The sequence below is a fragment of the Coturnix japonica genome, chromosome 1, assembly GCF_054131305.1.
Source record: "Coturnix japonica strain WE chromosome 1, WE-NBRP24, whole genome shotgun sequence".
NCBI classification, from domain to species: domain Eukaryota; kingdom Metazoa; phylum Chordata; class Aves; order Galliformes; family Phasianidae; genus Coturnix; species Coturnix japonica.
The window spans coordinates 109,963,967-109,979,912 of record NC_140663.1 but is presented as its reverse complement, the minus strand read 5'-3'; the positions used below and the strand labels follow the sequence as shown (position 1 = coordinate 109,979,912).

General features: G+C 43.9%; 1 protein-coding gene across 1 annotated transcript in view; it reads right to left on the bottom strand.

Annotated features, from left to right (window-relative positions):
- Nucleotides 1–6,645, bottom strand: part of MAP7D2 (MAP7 domain containing 2) — a 67,809-nt gene extending 61,164 nt beyond the window's left edge. Inside the window, exon 1 of the mRNA XM_085550141.1 lies at nucleotides 6,509–6,645. Coding sequence (XP_085406267.1) covers nucleotides 6,509–6,551 — 43 coding nt within the window. The 5' untranslated portion in view covers nucleotides 6,552–6,645. The remainder of the gene's footprint in view (nucleotides 1–6,508) is intronic.
- Between the last annotated feature and the right edge of the window lie 9,301 nt (nucleotides 6,646–15,946).

Below are 15,946 nucleotides of genomic sequence, written 5' to 3'. Positions count from 1 at the left end.
CTTCCAACCCCTACAATTCTGTGATTCTGTGAATAATTAGCCGGTCTCTTCATCTGCATTTCAAGAACCCAAACAACAGAAGGAGAAAGCACTGCTCCCACTCCACCAGGGAAGCCCTGACTGAGCTGAGCCATCACCTCATACTACACTCCTGAGGGTAGGGAAGTTAACAGCCCTTCATTCAATTATTCAAAAGACCAAAGTGATAATGTGTCGGTGAACACTGTAATATCACCTTATTCTCCTTCCTGGGACAAAAGGAAAAGCTTTTCGGGTGTGATTATCACATGGTCTACTTAGCAGAGTGAAAAGAAAAAACAATAAAATATGTTTATTTCCTATGATTGGATTAAAAAATATATATATAAACAACTGAGACTTAGTTAAAATATTATTAAGTATTGGAAATTTATTCTAACTAAATAATCCAGGCTAGTTTGCTCATATGAGAGCACTCCTGGTTTACCAGGCAGGGAAAGATCACTTATGCCCTCCTCCTGCAGCTGACAAACCCAGACACGCTGCACAGCCACCAGCAACATTTGCGTCTCTGTTTTGGGATCAAAGCCACATTAAGAACTGTGCTACTCGACCACATCTCCAACCAAAATTAATTGCAGGCTAGAAATACTTCAATGAGTGTTTTGCTGAAACAAACAATAGCTCTGCTAGCTCCTGCTTGGCGCGAGGCGAGTAATTTGATAATTCATATGGATTGAACCAAGCAAGGCATTCTTCCAGATCCTACTGAACTGAAACAAAACCACAACAAGCCCTCCAGCATCTGGCATTACAACAGACAGAACAATCTAATACGCTAAATACACTAACATTACTAGCATTTTCTTAAAGATTTTTAGGATGTTTTCACAGTGGCATTCACAGTTCGATACATATGGTTACCACGTATTTTTAACTAGCACAACACTTATCAAGGCCTCAGACAGGGATGATAAATTCTAGGGCCTTGTTTTATTAAACCAACTCAATACAAGGAAAAAAGGAATCTATACAAGAAACTACTCAGCAAACCAAGGCAAACTGATTTATGAAGCTCCATAAATTCCCTCCTAAAATGGTTGTTAAGTGCTGGATCCACATGGCACTAAGGCTGTGGGGCACAGCATCCATCCCTCTGCTCATTCATGCAGATGGAGGAAACAGGCAGAGAGCTGCAACCTGGAGGACCAGCTCAAGAAGTGCCTCAGACTTGAGAAGCCCCTTAACAAAACCAAGTTAATATGCATCCGATGTGTTGTCCTTTTGGAAGGCAAATGCAAGCGTGCAGGGGTGACTTACAGAACAGTTTTAATTATTAGTGAAGGGGCTGACTTCTAAACCTTGAACAGTTAAGTCTATTTCTGTACTCAGCGTAGAGAGAAATGTGTTTACAGGTTCATTGAATGCTGAAAAAAAGAAAAAAAAAGATCTGAATACTTATGCGAGATGCTCCAAGCATCTATTTACTCCTTTTTTACAGGGTAAAAAGAAAAAGTTCAACAAAGGTGAATGCTGTGATGCAGTAGAAGGAATCTCTTCTGTTGAATCACCACAAGAAATTTAGATTAACATTATAGTGCTCAAATTACCTCAAATGGCAGAAGCACAAATGTGTTGTACTGGTACATAAAAAGCTGCATTTTCCATGTCGTATATCTACTAACAGTAGTGAAACATCAGTAAGTGATGTTTGCTACTGGCACATTTTATTTATGGCACATGCAGACTGACAACGATGGGCCTGAAGCATCTCACCTATAAGGAAAGGCTGAGAGAGCTGGAATGGTTCACCATGGACAAAAGAAGGCTGAGAGGGGATCTTACCAATGCTTACAGATATCAAAAGGATGAGAGTCCAGAGGATGTGGCTGAGCTCTTCTCAGTGGTGTGCAGTGACAGAACAAAGGGCAACAGGCACAAACTGCAACACAGGGAGTTCCATCAGAACACGAGGAAGAACTTCTTTACTGTGAGGGTAACAGAGCCCTAGAACAGGCTGCCCAGAGCAGCGGTGGAGCCTCCTGCTATGAAGATATAATCAAGACCTTCCTGGATGCTTTTCTGCACAACCTGCTGTAAGGAACTTGCTTCTGCAAGGGGATGGACTCCAGTGGTGCCATGCAGCCCCTATGGTTCTGTGAGAAGCTGCTGAAAGCAGAGTGACCTGTAGGCAAGCAGCAACACTGCAGGCCCCACAGGAAAGCCACCAGTCACTGTGCTTTGGACACACTCACGGATAAGCAGCCAAAGGGCAACGAGGAGCCAGCCCACAGCCTGATATTAATCCAAAGGTCACAGGAACGCTGCACTGATCACAACAACGCAGATATTTCATTGCGGCATTTCAACTCCATGAGGATAGTTTGTTTCTCACTGGTCAGGGAAGAGGCAACACACACTGGACAACAGCAGAAACCTCCACTCAAGTGCAAAAGGGAAACACGTGCCCCAGGGTTTATGCTTCTAAGCAGCTTGATCTGGCATTCAGTAAGCAGAGATATGCAAATAGAATAGTAAATAAAACCAACCACAGACTTGACAAGATTTCACATCACAGAGAAGATAAATATTAAACAGTTAAGGAGAAACACTGACTAACGTGAGTCATTAATTTAAGAGTTAGGGGAAGAAAATGAAGTAGGGTAGTATGGTTAGGTTGCAGTCAGACTTGATGATCTTTAAGTTCTTCTCCAACCAGAGCAATTCTGATTCTACAATTAAAGAGAAAAACTAACATGTGACCATCCGATATTTTAATATATTATTTCATTGCACCTACAGCAAGTCTGAGATGTACGCTCAAAAAAGCAATTCTATCTGAATCACTTTAATCACCGTTTAACGGGGGCAATAAATATTCACTCAGGTCCTTGTAGCGCTCATTCAGACAGGCACAGAGCCAGCTGTTACCGCTTAAGGAGCTCAGTACAAACGATACAAAAAGGCGTACTTACCATTTGAATGGCAGGCACAAAGTGAGAGCTGCGTTGTACTATTTTAATCAATAAAACAGCCATCTTGCATTTCTTTCCTCTTTTTTTTTTTCCAGCTTACTACTAAGATAGATCCCCACTGCGTTAAAACCATTTACCTCCCTCCGCTCTTCTCACCCCCGCACATCAGCACCATTCATCATTATGGAAATAAACCACAGAGGAAGGTGTTTATAAATACCACACCTAAAGTCAGCCGGGGTAATGCCATGCAGTGGAAGAAATCCCTGTTCAGCCAAGGTTTTTTTTTTTTTGCTGTTTCAATCAATTTGATAGACAGCCCACTGCATGAAGGAGCACTAATTCAGCTGTTTGAACACAAGTATAAGGGGAAAGTAGCACACAGCATATCCTTACATAGGCTGCCTTCAATCACAGAAAATGGGTAAATACATCATGTTGTGATAGAAATACTAAATACCAGTCAGGCACAGCAAAATAGCTCAGAAATTAACTTAAGCATCATAAACCGTGGTTAAAGAAATCTACTGAGGTACTGAAATAACTTGGTTTTCTATTACTGCAGTAATCTTAGCGCGCTACAGTCATATCTGGAGAAGAGAAGGCTGCGGGGTGACCTCATTGCAGCCTTTCAATACCTGAAGGGAACTTACACCCAGGAGGGGAGTAAACTCTTTGAAAGGGCTGACAATAGCAGGACACGGGGAAATGGTTTTAAGAGGGAAGATTTAGGTTGGATGTTAGGGGGAAGTTCTTCACTAGGAGAGTGGTTAGGTCCTGGAACAGGCTGCCCAGGGAGGTTGTGGATGCCCCGTCCTTGGAGGTGTTCAAGGCCAGGTTGGACGGGGCCCTGGGCAACCTGATCTAGTAAGGGTGTATGTTTGGTGGCCCTGCCAGGCAGGGGGGTTGGAACTACATGATCCTTGAGGTCCCTTCCAACCCGGGTCATTCTGTGATTTCCCTGTGTCCTGCTATTGTCAGCGATGATGACTTGAGCTATTTGCTATTCAACACTGTTAACATTCACTACCAAAGCAAAGGCATCTATATGATACTACTCAACAGCACCTTACAAGAACTATGAGCACTATGAAGTTCCCAGGTGTTTCATGCTCCTGCCACACGTACTTCAAACAACACACCACCCTTTTATTTCTATACACTTCTAGTGCAAAGGCAAGACCTTTTCCTCCACTGTAATTTAACAAAATTTAGTGGGTAAAGGCAATGACCTTTTTCTTTAGTCTTTTTTGTTTTCCCCCATCAGCAGAGTCTGCCTGATGTGATGGTATTTTAAACCACAGAACACAATGCTGAGAGCACGAAGAACTCTGAACTAAAACCAGCACTTGCAAAAGGTAACATCACACCAAGAGCAGCACAACAATTAAAAGCTGTGTGCTTTAAAGAAATCAACTGGAAAAGCATTGCTGTCAAGAAGGAAAAACACACAGTGCTTTGAAAGAAATACACCTATGTATTCCTTTCACACACTGGGTTATGATTTGCAGTCTAAGTTGACATGACATGCAGCTTTCTCTTAAATCCTCTTAAGGCTGACCAAAGAAGAAAAGAACACACTTTGCTTTGCGAACCAAAGCGCTCAGTATTTCAATCTCTTAGAAGATGCATTAAGCAAATTTCACCAGGTAGCAAAAGGGATGATTAGTAATTCAGTACTGAGCAGCCTGTCCTTCAAACGCTATTTAGTCATTGCTGCATTACTGTTACTACAGATGGTAGCAGCAATAACGCCCACACTTTGGTGTCACCTAGTGTTTTGCCTTCCCTTACCCAAAACACTCCTGCAATGCCTTCTCAGGCTGTACCATCTCTGCTGTTTGCTGCACAGCTCAGATTTTCAGTCAAGGGAAGAGCTCCACATCTGTTAATTGCTTGCACCCCAGAATTTTGCTCCTTTTTGACGCATTATAAACCTTTGAACAAGTCTCCTCCCTAGCAGCCAGGAGTCGGAAACAACTCCCTTAACACAAGCGTGTTCATTTCAATTGGATTTGGGCAGATCTGGTCCATACTGCCATCTGTGAAACACCACAGGCATACACTGGCAACTCTTCCCCAGCACCTTGTATAGTATCTTCTAGCAGCTGGCTCAAATAGGAAAATGGGCAGGGCCGAAGGCACTCCATAGCGAGGTGTTTAGGCACTGGACCATGTGATGACATCTGCCTTGTGCCTGTCCCACAACACGTGCCCCATTTGATACAATCTTGAGTTACACCATGTTTTCTATGGGTTCTCAGTTTCATGTACCGGGCGAAAAATGGTCTGTATTATGAGTGTCTGAAGTTAAAAGGTCAAAACAGGAAAACACAAGAAGAAAAAACCCTGTTAACAGGGAAGAATTCCTTATAGGTAATAGTCTTGTGCGGGTTGGAAGGGACCTTAGAGATCATCGAGTCCATCCCCCGGGATTCGAGCCTCCTGTGTAGCAGAGCGGCACTTCTACCACTTGCGCCACAGGGGGATTCGAACCCGGGCCTCCAGTGTTGCAACGCGGCATTGCTACCACTGCTTTAAAGTGGGAAGAAACTAGAAATATAAATTCTCAGCATTAGTTGTTTGCCTCCCAAGTGACCGATGGGGAACCAGAGACCCGAGGGTTGGAGGTGCACCACTGCTCATCTGCACTGGTGATGGGCAGGAGAAGTGAAGGTCCTGGCTCTGACACGGGGTGACCTCGGGGCACTTAAAGGCTTGGTTCCAGCTTCCCACTCAATACATTTGGGATAACAGTGCTTATGTCCCAAAGCAGCACTAATGCTACTTTTAGAAGTTCCACTACCTTAGGACAGAAAGGAAATTAACTCCCCTTTCTGCCCACGCTACAGATGGATTGTTCACCACAAAGACCTGGCCAGTATCAGGTGAGTAAGGTAAAAGCTCATTCCTTAATCACCACCCATCTCACACACTAAACCAGGGCGAGGCCACGCAATCACTGTCACGACTCCATCCAACCCACACCCACGAGCTGAAGCATAACGATGCCCCCGGCCCCCCAAGCCCTGCCCCACGTCCCTCCGTCCCATCGGTCACCCCACGGCACTGGGCACACAACCCAGGAGCCGTGCCGGCCCGCAGCGGCTGGAGGCACCTGGGTGAAGCCGTGCCTGCCCACAGGAGGCACCGCTCCGTACCAGCCCAACCAGTTTGCCGCCTGCCTTGGCCAACCACCGCAGGCAGGCCCAGGCACCGCAGAGAATTCGCTTTATGCATCGCTCCATACTTTAGGGCAAACCCGAGCCTCCTCCCTCCCTGGCAGCACCGCCGGCGGTCGGGGAAATCACAGCCACACGAGCAGCCGGCCCGGCTCACAAAAGCCGCCCCATGGCTAATTCAGCACACAGCCGGCACCTGCGGCGCCGGGGAACCCCCTCCCCGGGCCCGAGATGGCGGCCGCGCCGGTCGACACCTGCCGGGAGGGGCGCGACCCTCGCCGGTGCCCGCGGGGCTCCCCGGCTTGAGGCGGGCAGCGGCCGTGGGGAGGGCGCGGCCGTCCCGGGCACCTGGTAGTGCGGCGCTACTCTTACCTGCCGCCCGCGGGGAGCCCCGCGCCGCCCCCGGCTCCGCCATCTTCCTCCGGCCGTCGGCCCCCACCGACTCGGTTCGGCGCTTCGTTTCGCTCCGCGGCGCCCCGCGGCCGCCGCACAGGCGCACTGCCCGGCCCGCGGCACCTGACTCCGCGCGGCGGGGAGGAGCGGGACCGGGCTCGGAGGCGGCTGCTTAGTGCCGAGCGGCGGCGGCTCCCGCCCCGCCAGGTGATACCGCCGCCCCGCCCCGCTGAGCTGAGCTGAGGGGTCTATGGAGCTGTGGTGCGGAGTCCTTCGGCGGCCCTGGGCAGGCCGCGTCTTTGTTCGGCGGCGGGGACCGTACATAGGTGGCCTCGCGATGGGATCGTGTGTAATTTCGGAAGAGACAGGGAATTGGAGAGATGTATTTTTATTTTCATGCAGTCACAGAAGGAATTGGGTTGGGACACACCTCAAAGCCCATCCAGCCCCAATCCCTGCCGTGGTCAGGGCTGCCCCCCACCAGCTCAGCTGCCCAGGGCCCATCCAACCTGGCCTTGAGCCTCCAGGGATGGGGCACCACAGCTTCTATGGGCAGCTGTGCCAGCGCCTCACCAACCTCTGAGGAAATAATTTCTTCCTAACTAACCTAAATCTCCTCTCTTTTGGTTTAAAGCCATTCTCCCTTGTCCTATCACTATCATACCATGTAAAAAGCCACTTTCTGCTTATAAGCTCCCTTCAAGTACTGGAAGGACTTTTCTCCTAAATATTTATGTCAAAAAGAGCTAGAACTTTTAACATGCTGCTTACAAATTCATTGTGTTCCTTCCATCTCAGCTTTTGGAAGCTCTGGAACACAGGTCATCACACGGCTACTCCCATTGCACTGCCTGAAAGCCTTCTTAGTGCCCACATTACAACCAGTCTGTCCAGCAGTTCTGTCCCCACCGTACTCTCATCCAGCTGAAAATTCAGACCACAGTAAAAAACAGGCAGTGGAGGAAAGAAACATTTTTTCTTTCTCTTTCTTTCCTTCTTTCTTTCTTTGTTCTGTTGGGATTTGTCCTTCATCTCTGCATTCAAGAGCTGTTCCTGTGTCTGGGTGTGCACAACCCACCAGGGAGCTTAACCAGGCAGATGTGCCTTTTGATGGTGCATATGGCAGTAACTGTTTCCCAATGTCACCTTAACAGTTACAGACTCTATTTTTGTTGTATATTAATGTCAAATCTTAACTATTTCAAGTGACATTTCTCAGGCAACGCTTCTATATGGGGGTTTCCCTTGCAGTGATTCTACCTGTCTAGGGATGACATTGTACCACTTAGTTCACATTATAAAAGAAAATTCTTGCATGTCTCATTGTAGGAGTGCCTCCTGTTTTCCAGGGCATCCTTTGGCAGTGCCCTCAGAATGAAGAAGGATTCTCTGGGAACCTCAGTTTATCTTCATAAGAACAGCTGGTCCAGCACAAATTGCATGGGCTTGGTGCCCAGTGAAAGGAAATGAGGTGAGTTTCCAGGACTGGGAATTAGGAAAACGGGATACAGATGAAGGAGATACAAGGGACAAGGATGGAGAAATGTAGCCATGAAGCTGGAGGAGGGGATATGAGGGCACCTGTTGGGATATCTGTGTAGGAGGCAGGGCTGGTATCACGGTACAGATGGGGCAACAGGAGGATGTGTCCTGGGGAGAATGAGCTGGCTCACACTGGCTGCCAGCCGGTTGTGAAGCCCTTGAGTGTGTCCCACAAAGACATAAGTAGTCTCCTATGCCATAATGTCTCTGATGGCTGTTTGCAGCCTGGCCAGCATTCAGCCTGAGAGCCGTGCGATGAAAAAGAAGAGATTTTTAGAAAAAACTTAAGAAAGCAGCCAGTGAAAAAAAAAAAATTAAAAAAAATAAAGCAGCAAAGATAAAAAACTCTTCTTCAGCACTGTAAGTTATGTGATGTGACTCAGTCTTTAAATCACTTTCACTATTTTTTCCCTCAAGACTCCTGCCTCATTCAGTGCAAAGGACGGTGTTTAATTAATATATAGTTCTTCAGTGTTTGTGTTCATTTTCATCATGTAAAGTGGAACCTTTCATGTCATCTTTATTGTACATTCTTCAAACCCTGCCTCGAAGGCAGGTTCATTAATTTCCTTGATGGCTTTCCTGCGGTACTCTCATGTCATCATTTTAGCTTCTTCAAGCATTAATGAATTAACTTTATAACATCCTTCTAAGTCGAAGTGGTGCTATTATCATATTTAACACCAGGGGAAGAAATAACAGAAGGCAATGGATCTGGAGTGCCTGCAGTTGCTTGTTAACCCCGTTGTGTGCTGGGGCTGACAGGTTGTTGAGCCATCAGCTCCCCACTAGGAGTACACAGTCCTATGAGAGCTGTCCCCAGCGTGGCCTATGGGACGCCATCTTGGGCACCCCAGCTGGCAAGGAACTCCTGGATCCTTCTTTGATTGAAACTCTTGTACCAGATGGTTTTATTTTAAAGGATTTTTAAATGTATTCTATGACATGTCATGCTCTTTTGGTTAAAATCAATAATATGCTGGGTTGCTTTTGTGGAAAACATTTACAAGGTCTCCTTTTACGCACCATAGACTTTTTCTTTCTACCTCCAACTTTGTAGTCCAGTTCTTAGATGCTTCTCTCTGTTAACAGTTACAAACATGATATCTTCTTTCTGATAACTATTATTTATTCTTACAAAGGAGAAAAGAAGTGCTACTGGGAGCAAAACCAGGCTTCAATGAAATTCCAAATCCACACAGTCACCAAATGACCAAAGAGGTCCATCTTGAGCCACCTATTTCAGCATGAGGGAAGGACTGATGAGAATAGATTGGAACAACTTGATGTGAATGTAATAGGTGCAGTCATCTGCCTCTTACACACAGTCTATCTGGGGTAGAACTTTCTCCACTCCTTGGAGTTAATCTTCTTTTGCTGTCTGTCCTGAATCTTCTGACTCTAATGTCTGATGCTGACCTCTATGTCTTTTTTTCTTTTAGAAATTTTTAGAAATTACTACAAGTTTTCAGCAGATGCTTTATTTAAACAGATTTGTCTGGATAGTCATACGTGAGCTACAAAGCACACATGGGTCCAGGGCTCAGAAAATCTCAAGAGTAAATCAGCACAAAGGTATAAGAAAGATCTTGAAGATGTAGGCAGAAAGCAGTTGGCAGGACTGTTAATTTTGCCTCCTGAGCAGACATTAGAGCAAAATCTATCAAAAAAGATCTTACCTTTTTAATTATTATTTTAATTTTTATGTTTGTATGCTACAGTTGTATCTGTGCAACAAAATCTCTCTCTTCCTAGGATTGCTCCTAAGGGGACACAGAATGATGAGCCCTTAGCAAAACAGTCAAATCTCCTACACAACCCATCTCCCAAGTTTCTGCTCCTTGCTGCCATTTTTAATCAGCCAGCCTAGCATCACTCAACATCTGAATGTCAGAGATGTAAAATCCAGTTCTCCAAAGCAGTGTTTGCCTACTGTAGCTTCAAAATTGTCCTTTCCTTTCTAAAGCTCCCAGTGGTCTAATGCCTCATTGGTAATGCCTCATCTCTTACAACTTCTGAATGAAACAGAGCGCTTGCACCGAAGTCTTATTGCAGATAACACAGATTCTCTTGAAGACAATGACTCCTCTTTGCTGGATAAGTTGATGTCCTCCGAGAAAGTCAAAACACGACTGGAAAGCTAAAAAGAGAGATGTAACACTTGTGTAAGAAACCAAAGACAGGTGACAGGTATAGCTAATTATAGTTATTCCTGACTGCTGAATGATTAATCAACTTAGAAGCACTGTGATCATAGAGAATATCTTTTTTATTTTTTAATTTATTTCTTTTTTTTTCCAGTCTTTTGAAACCTTTCTATGAAATGTCCTGGTTGTGTCAATCTCAAAGCTGTGTATCAACGGGAAAATGGTGTTCTCTTTCAAAAGCACACTTCTGAAGGGTGTTATTTCTAAAGGAAGTCTGCCTTTAGTTCTGAATGTTTTCAAATATCCAGCTGTACATGCCCTGGTGAAATGGCTTCTACTTCTGTTTGTCTCTCTGTGCCTGAGGAGCCAAGGGCAGCTTACATGCAGGAATTAAACTACCTTTCAGGTTCCCCCAGCTGAGGAGCAGGACCAACATGTGGTTCAGTCTGGAGAAGCTTGAGCTACATCTGTCTGCTTTATTTTTAAATACTTACATAGCTAGGAAGTGTCATTCAATGAATAATGTCAGCTTAATGTTAAAATAATTTGTAGGATGAATCATAATGGATGGCTTTGTATTTGGAATTTGGCTCACTAAAAGTATACTGGTTCTTCTCCACATGAAAGTATAGACTTGAAAAAATCCTGCATTATACTAAATCACAGATTTCCTACATTAATAGCCTATGCTATATGTGGTGTTGTACGCTCCCCGTGTGCTCTGACACAGGAGCACACTCTCACTGGTGTCACACATTTAGGGTGCCCTGACTTGGAAGAGGTTGACACCAATGGTGCACAAAAACAAGTGAAAGAACAGAGAGATAATTTATCTCATCACCCTGTCCCACGTTATTTACTGATGGCACAGGCACTTTAAGTCGTGTATGAACACAGACCCGCCTACGCATGTTTCTTTACTGAGCACAGCAGTGGGAGAAACAGCAGCAGAATGCAGCACAAACCTATTTCACACCTGATTCCAACTGAATATTATTTTTTCATCAGTATTTCATTAAAAGGATGATACGTGCTATTCCTCCTATTTACCCTAAAATAAGCCTATCCTTGTTTACTGCCCAATACCTGTTCTCCAGATTCAAAACATCATGAGCCACAAATTGCGAGAGCTCTGTTATTAACTACCTTGCAGAACAGTGGCCAGATCTCACTGAGGGGGCAAACAAACTAGGTTTAGATGCATTTTGGATTACTTTTGATTCTGAGGTTAAACTAAAGGTTCCTTACTGCTGTATTAGGCACAGAAAAGGCAAACACTCTGCTTGCTTTTCATGCTCTAACAGGATGTGACACAGTCATAGCATTTGCTTGGAGAGGCAGGGGAAGATAAGCCACGCTGGCGAAGGAAGGAATGTCTGCCCTGCAGCCATAGAAACGCATTTTGTATTTTATGTTTCTCTTCACCACCTGCTGAAGTGATTGATATTTGCCTGCAGTTATTTGTAGTATTTTTGTCTAGCTGCACAAGCGTGCTTTGCCAGGGAAAGGAGCACTCTTTCCCCAGCAGTGCATCTATTCATACAGGGGGTGGTTGTGTACAGACAGGAACCGATCCGCATCTATGTGACAGTGAGCTGTCCTCAAGGTTATGGAACATCAAATCCTAAGATACTTCTACTCTGATTGAATGCTCAAAATAGCATTAAACTAATTAAGTTTAGTTATTGTTGAATAGTAATTATACTGCACTGAATGGCAGACAGTCAGTGAAGAATTTATTTATTTATTTATTTATTTATTTTATTAGAATAGTGTCCTATAAATGCAGATTTGGGCATTTGGAACAGGTTGTTCAGGGAAGTGGTGAGGTCACCATCCCTAGAAGTGTTTAAGGAAAGGATAGATGCAGTACTTAGGGACATGGGTTAGTGGGCAATACTGGCAGTAGGTGGACAGTTGGACTAGATGATCTTAGTGGTCTTTTCCAACCTTAATGATACTGTGATTCTAAGCGAGTCATCTTGAAGGGAAGTTATGACTATGGTAGGGATACAAACCTCTTGAACACAGACCTAGGTGTGTCTGTGACGTATATTCCTGAGCACTACTGGAAACTATTTGTGTGCTTCAGGAATGCTTCTCTGCATGCAACAAATAGGGATTTTATTTACTTCCATTGTCAATTATCATTCTGCCTTAGCTTCCACAGCCCAGCACATGTACTCATCCACGTGACCTGGTGCATTAAAACAGTATAACCACAACACTGGTCTCAGTGATTCTGTGGTTGCTTCAAAGCATGATAAATCAGAATATGCCTATAGATCCAGTCTGAAGGTCTCCTAGTGATTAAAATGAGATCAATAATTTTGAAGCAAGTGGTATTTGAAAAAAAAAGGTAGCTAAGCCTCAAATCAATGAGTACAGGATATTATACAGAACATTTAAACACTAAAGGGGGAGGGTTTTATTGACAAAACTTGCTCATTGGGAATGAAATGGATCCTCGGGCTGAGCTCTACTAACACAGTTACAACAAATCACTGATCTGCCTCTGAACAGAAAAATCAGATACTTTGGTTTGTAAACAGTCAGCAAAGAAATCTAAAGTGTATCAACTGTGAAATGATTTAATATAAGTTTCAGAGAGGTGTATTTAGATGGTTGTACAGTTCAAAACTTGAGTGAACGTCAGATGTTAATCAAACATTAACTTACATTAATTCTATGGGTGAGGGACTGCTCTCACACAACTAAGGATCACATTTCTTCCATGCTATAAGCCCAGCAATGCATGGATCGTGTCACTTCCTCTAGGTTTGAAGTATATAGTAGTTGTAACTAAGCAAACACAGTGAATGCCATCTATAAATCTTTACAAATACAATTTAAGACCTCTGCAGTTGACATAGAAGGGATGTAAAGAGGAAAGAAAAAGATCCGGCAGTTGCCAGTGAGTTAAATCGGAATTACAGATTCTATGGAAGTAAGTCAAAGAACTGTACCTAATCCATTATGTTTTCACGGTCATTTAGTGTATTTTCTGAATTCCAGATCTTGGACAATTTAGTCTTTCTTTTTTGCCTTGCAAATCATATCAAATTACATTTCACCTAAGTATCTTGCAATATGACAGTCTCACTTCTTAGTTTCTACTTTCTATATTAGGCTGTTCAAAGTTTTCTAAATTAATGTGTGATAATGACAAGATTCATTTGCTCAACCTTCAAGCTCAAATTAAAAAAATATTCTGATCCAATTTGCGCAACTGGTTGGAAAAACTGATCTTAGAGACGAGAATTTCCATTCAGTGGGAATATCGTCATTTCAGAATTTAATTTCAATCCAATTCATTCAAATATAATGAAAATTGCTCACTTGGAACAACAAAAGAAATTATTCTGCATATGAACACCTGTATTTCTTCTTGCCATATAATAGAAAGATTTTGTAGCGCTCTTACATGTATCTTGTTACTTCAGCATGGCATCCTGTGAGCACATCCAGGAATGGGTAAGTCCTGCAGCTCCAGTCTGGAGACTTGACCCCTTCCCAGTTTGTACCATTACTCGAGATACTTCTTTTCAAAATGACACGACAGAGATCTCCAACCCTGCCTAAATTCAGCCCTTAGACTCTCTACGAGCTCCCAGTGATTCTTCAGTACAGTATTTTTATTGTTTTCTGAGTAATGTTAAGTTTATAACTTTCTCATGTGAAATGTGAAAGTATGTTTTCAAACTTACAACTGCTATTTATTGCTTTAAAAGCTCCTGACCTGTTTAAGCTGCAAAGAAGAGTGCTCTTTGCTGAAGCTGATGTGACTGAGAAGATATCCTGGAGGTTGGGGCTGAACGGAAGGCTGGAAGGTGAGCAGTAGAGTTGAGACTCTGGGGGAGCAAACAGTTTCAGAAGGTCTACATGGCCAGTGAGGAGCTCCTTAGTGAGCTAGCACAGAAGAAGAGACTGGTGAAGAGGCAGAAACAAAGGCAGGCAGCAAAACAGTTAAGCAACGTTAGTGTCAAAATCAGAAAGGCCAAAACCCAGCTGGAGCTGAAAGTGCTGAGGAGCACTGATAAGAACGAGAGAGGTTCTGCAGAATGCTAATTGGAGAAGCAAGTTCAAGGAAAATAAGCTCATAGTGACAATAGATGACACTGAAAAAGCTAGATTACTCAATGTCTGTTTTTTTTTTCCTACCGGTTTCAGAGCAAAAACCAACTTCCATAGTGCTTGTCCATGGGACAAGTAACAGGCAGCCAGCAGAGGAGAACCAACTTAGACACGAGAGAAACAGCATCTGTTCAGATGCATTGGGTTTCTCCCACAAGCTGCTGGGAAGCCTTCCTGATCCTGTGTTCATGATTGTGATGCCACTGCCAGTCTTTAAAAGAGGCAAGAAGAATAGCTCAGGGAACTATAAAGTAGTCAGATTCACCTCAAGCAGTTTAAAGGACATGGAACATATAGTCAGGGGGAGTTGGTCTTGGAAGATAAGTCCTTTATGACCTGCCTAATATGATAAAATGACTGGCTCTATGAGCAAAGGCAGAGGGTGTAATGTACCTTGATTACAGTATGCCCTTTGGTACAACCGGACAAACAGACTTTTAGAGGGACTGGTAGCAGTATGGATCATGGGCCTGTAAGGATAGCACTCAATAAGTCAACATTTGGCTGTTAATTAGCAAAGTTCCCTGGGGTCCATATTGGCACCCGTATTCACGCCTTTATTGACAATGTGACTGCAGTGCAGAATTCATTATCAGCAGATCTGCAGATAGCACTAAATTAGCAGAAATGGAAAATTCAGTCTGGACGGACCCCTGAGAACCTCAAGGACTGGACAGAGATGTTGTGATCCATATAAGAGGTATGAAGTTCTGCACCTGGAACAGCTGGAATAATCCACTGGCTGGGTACAAAGTGGGAAGTGACAGGTTGGGCAATAGTTCTGAGGATTACAGTGTGTTCCAGATCGAATGTGAGCACTGATCTTGCTCTTGTAAAAGAAGCTGTACACTGGGGTACGTTAGAAGCATGGCCAATACATCCAAGGAACTTGGCTGATTATTTCTACCTGGTACTGGCAAGGCCATACCTGAAACGCTGTGCACATTTTCTTATGCCTTTTGTCAAGAGGGATGTAACTGGAGAGTTCAGTGGAGAGCTTATCAGAAAGCTATGGAGGAGAATCTGGAGGAGCTGGAATTAGTCTGGTAAAAGGGAAGCTAAGAAGTGATATAACAACAGTTTACAACTGTTCGAAGGATTATTATAAAAGTGACAGACCCAAACTCTTCCTGCTAGTGCCAGCTACTCTAAGAAAGAGAAATTGCCTCTATATATGTGGGAAGTGTGGGCATTAGGATAAACAAGAGGGTAGTTGAGCATTACATCAGAGGGATGGAACAACATTTGACACCTTTTCAAGACTCAGACAAGGCCATGAGGAACATAATGCAGTGCTGAGCTAATCCAGTTCAAAGATAACCTCAAGAGGTGCCTTCCAACCAGACCTTGCAGCAGGCCTTAGATATCTTCATGATATCTTACTGTTAAGACCCTATTATTTGAACAAACTGTTAATTAACTTGTTCACATGAATGGTGGTAGAAGATTGTCACCTAGCCTGTTCAGAAAGAGACACTTCTGCAGATGGGAAACACCTTGGTGAGTTGTGTAACTGAGACAACACCTCCCATCAACCCACTTTGTGGAGATGATACAAGTGCAGCAAGAAACGTCAGCTGAGGAAAGGCATTCA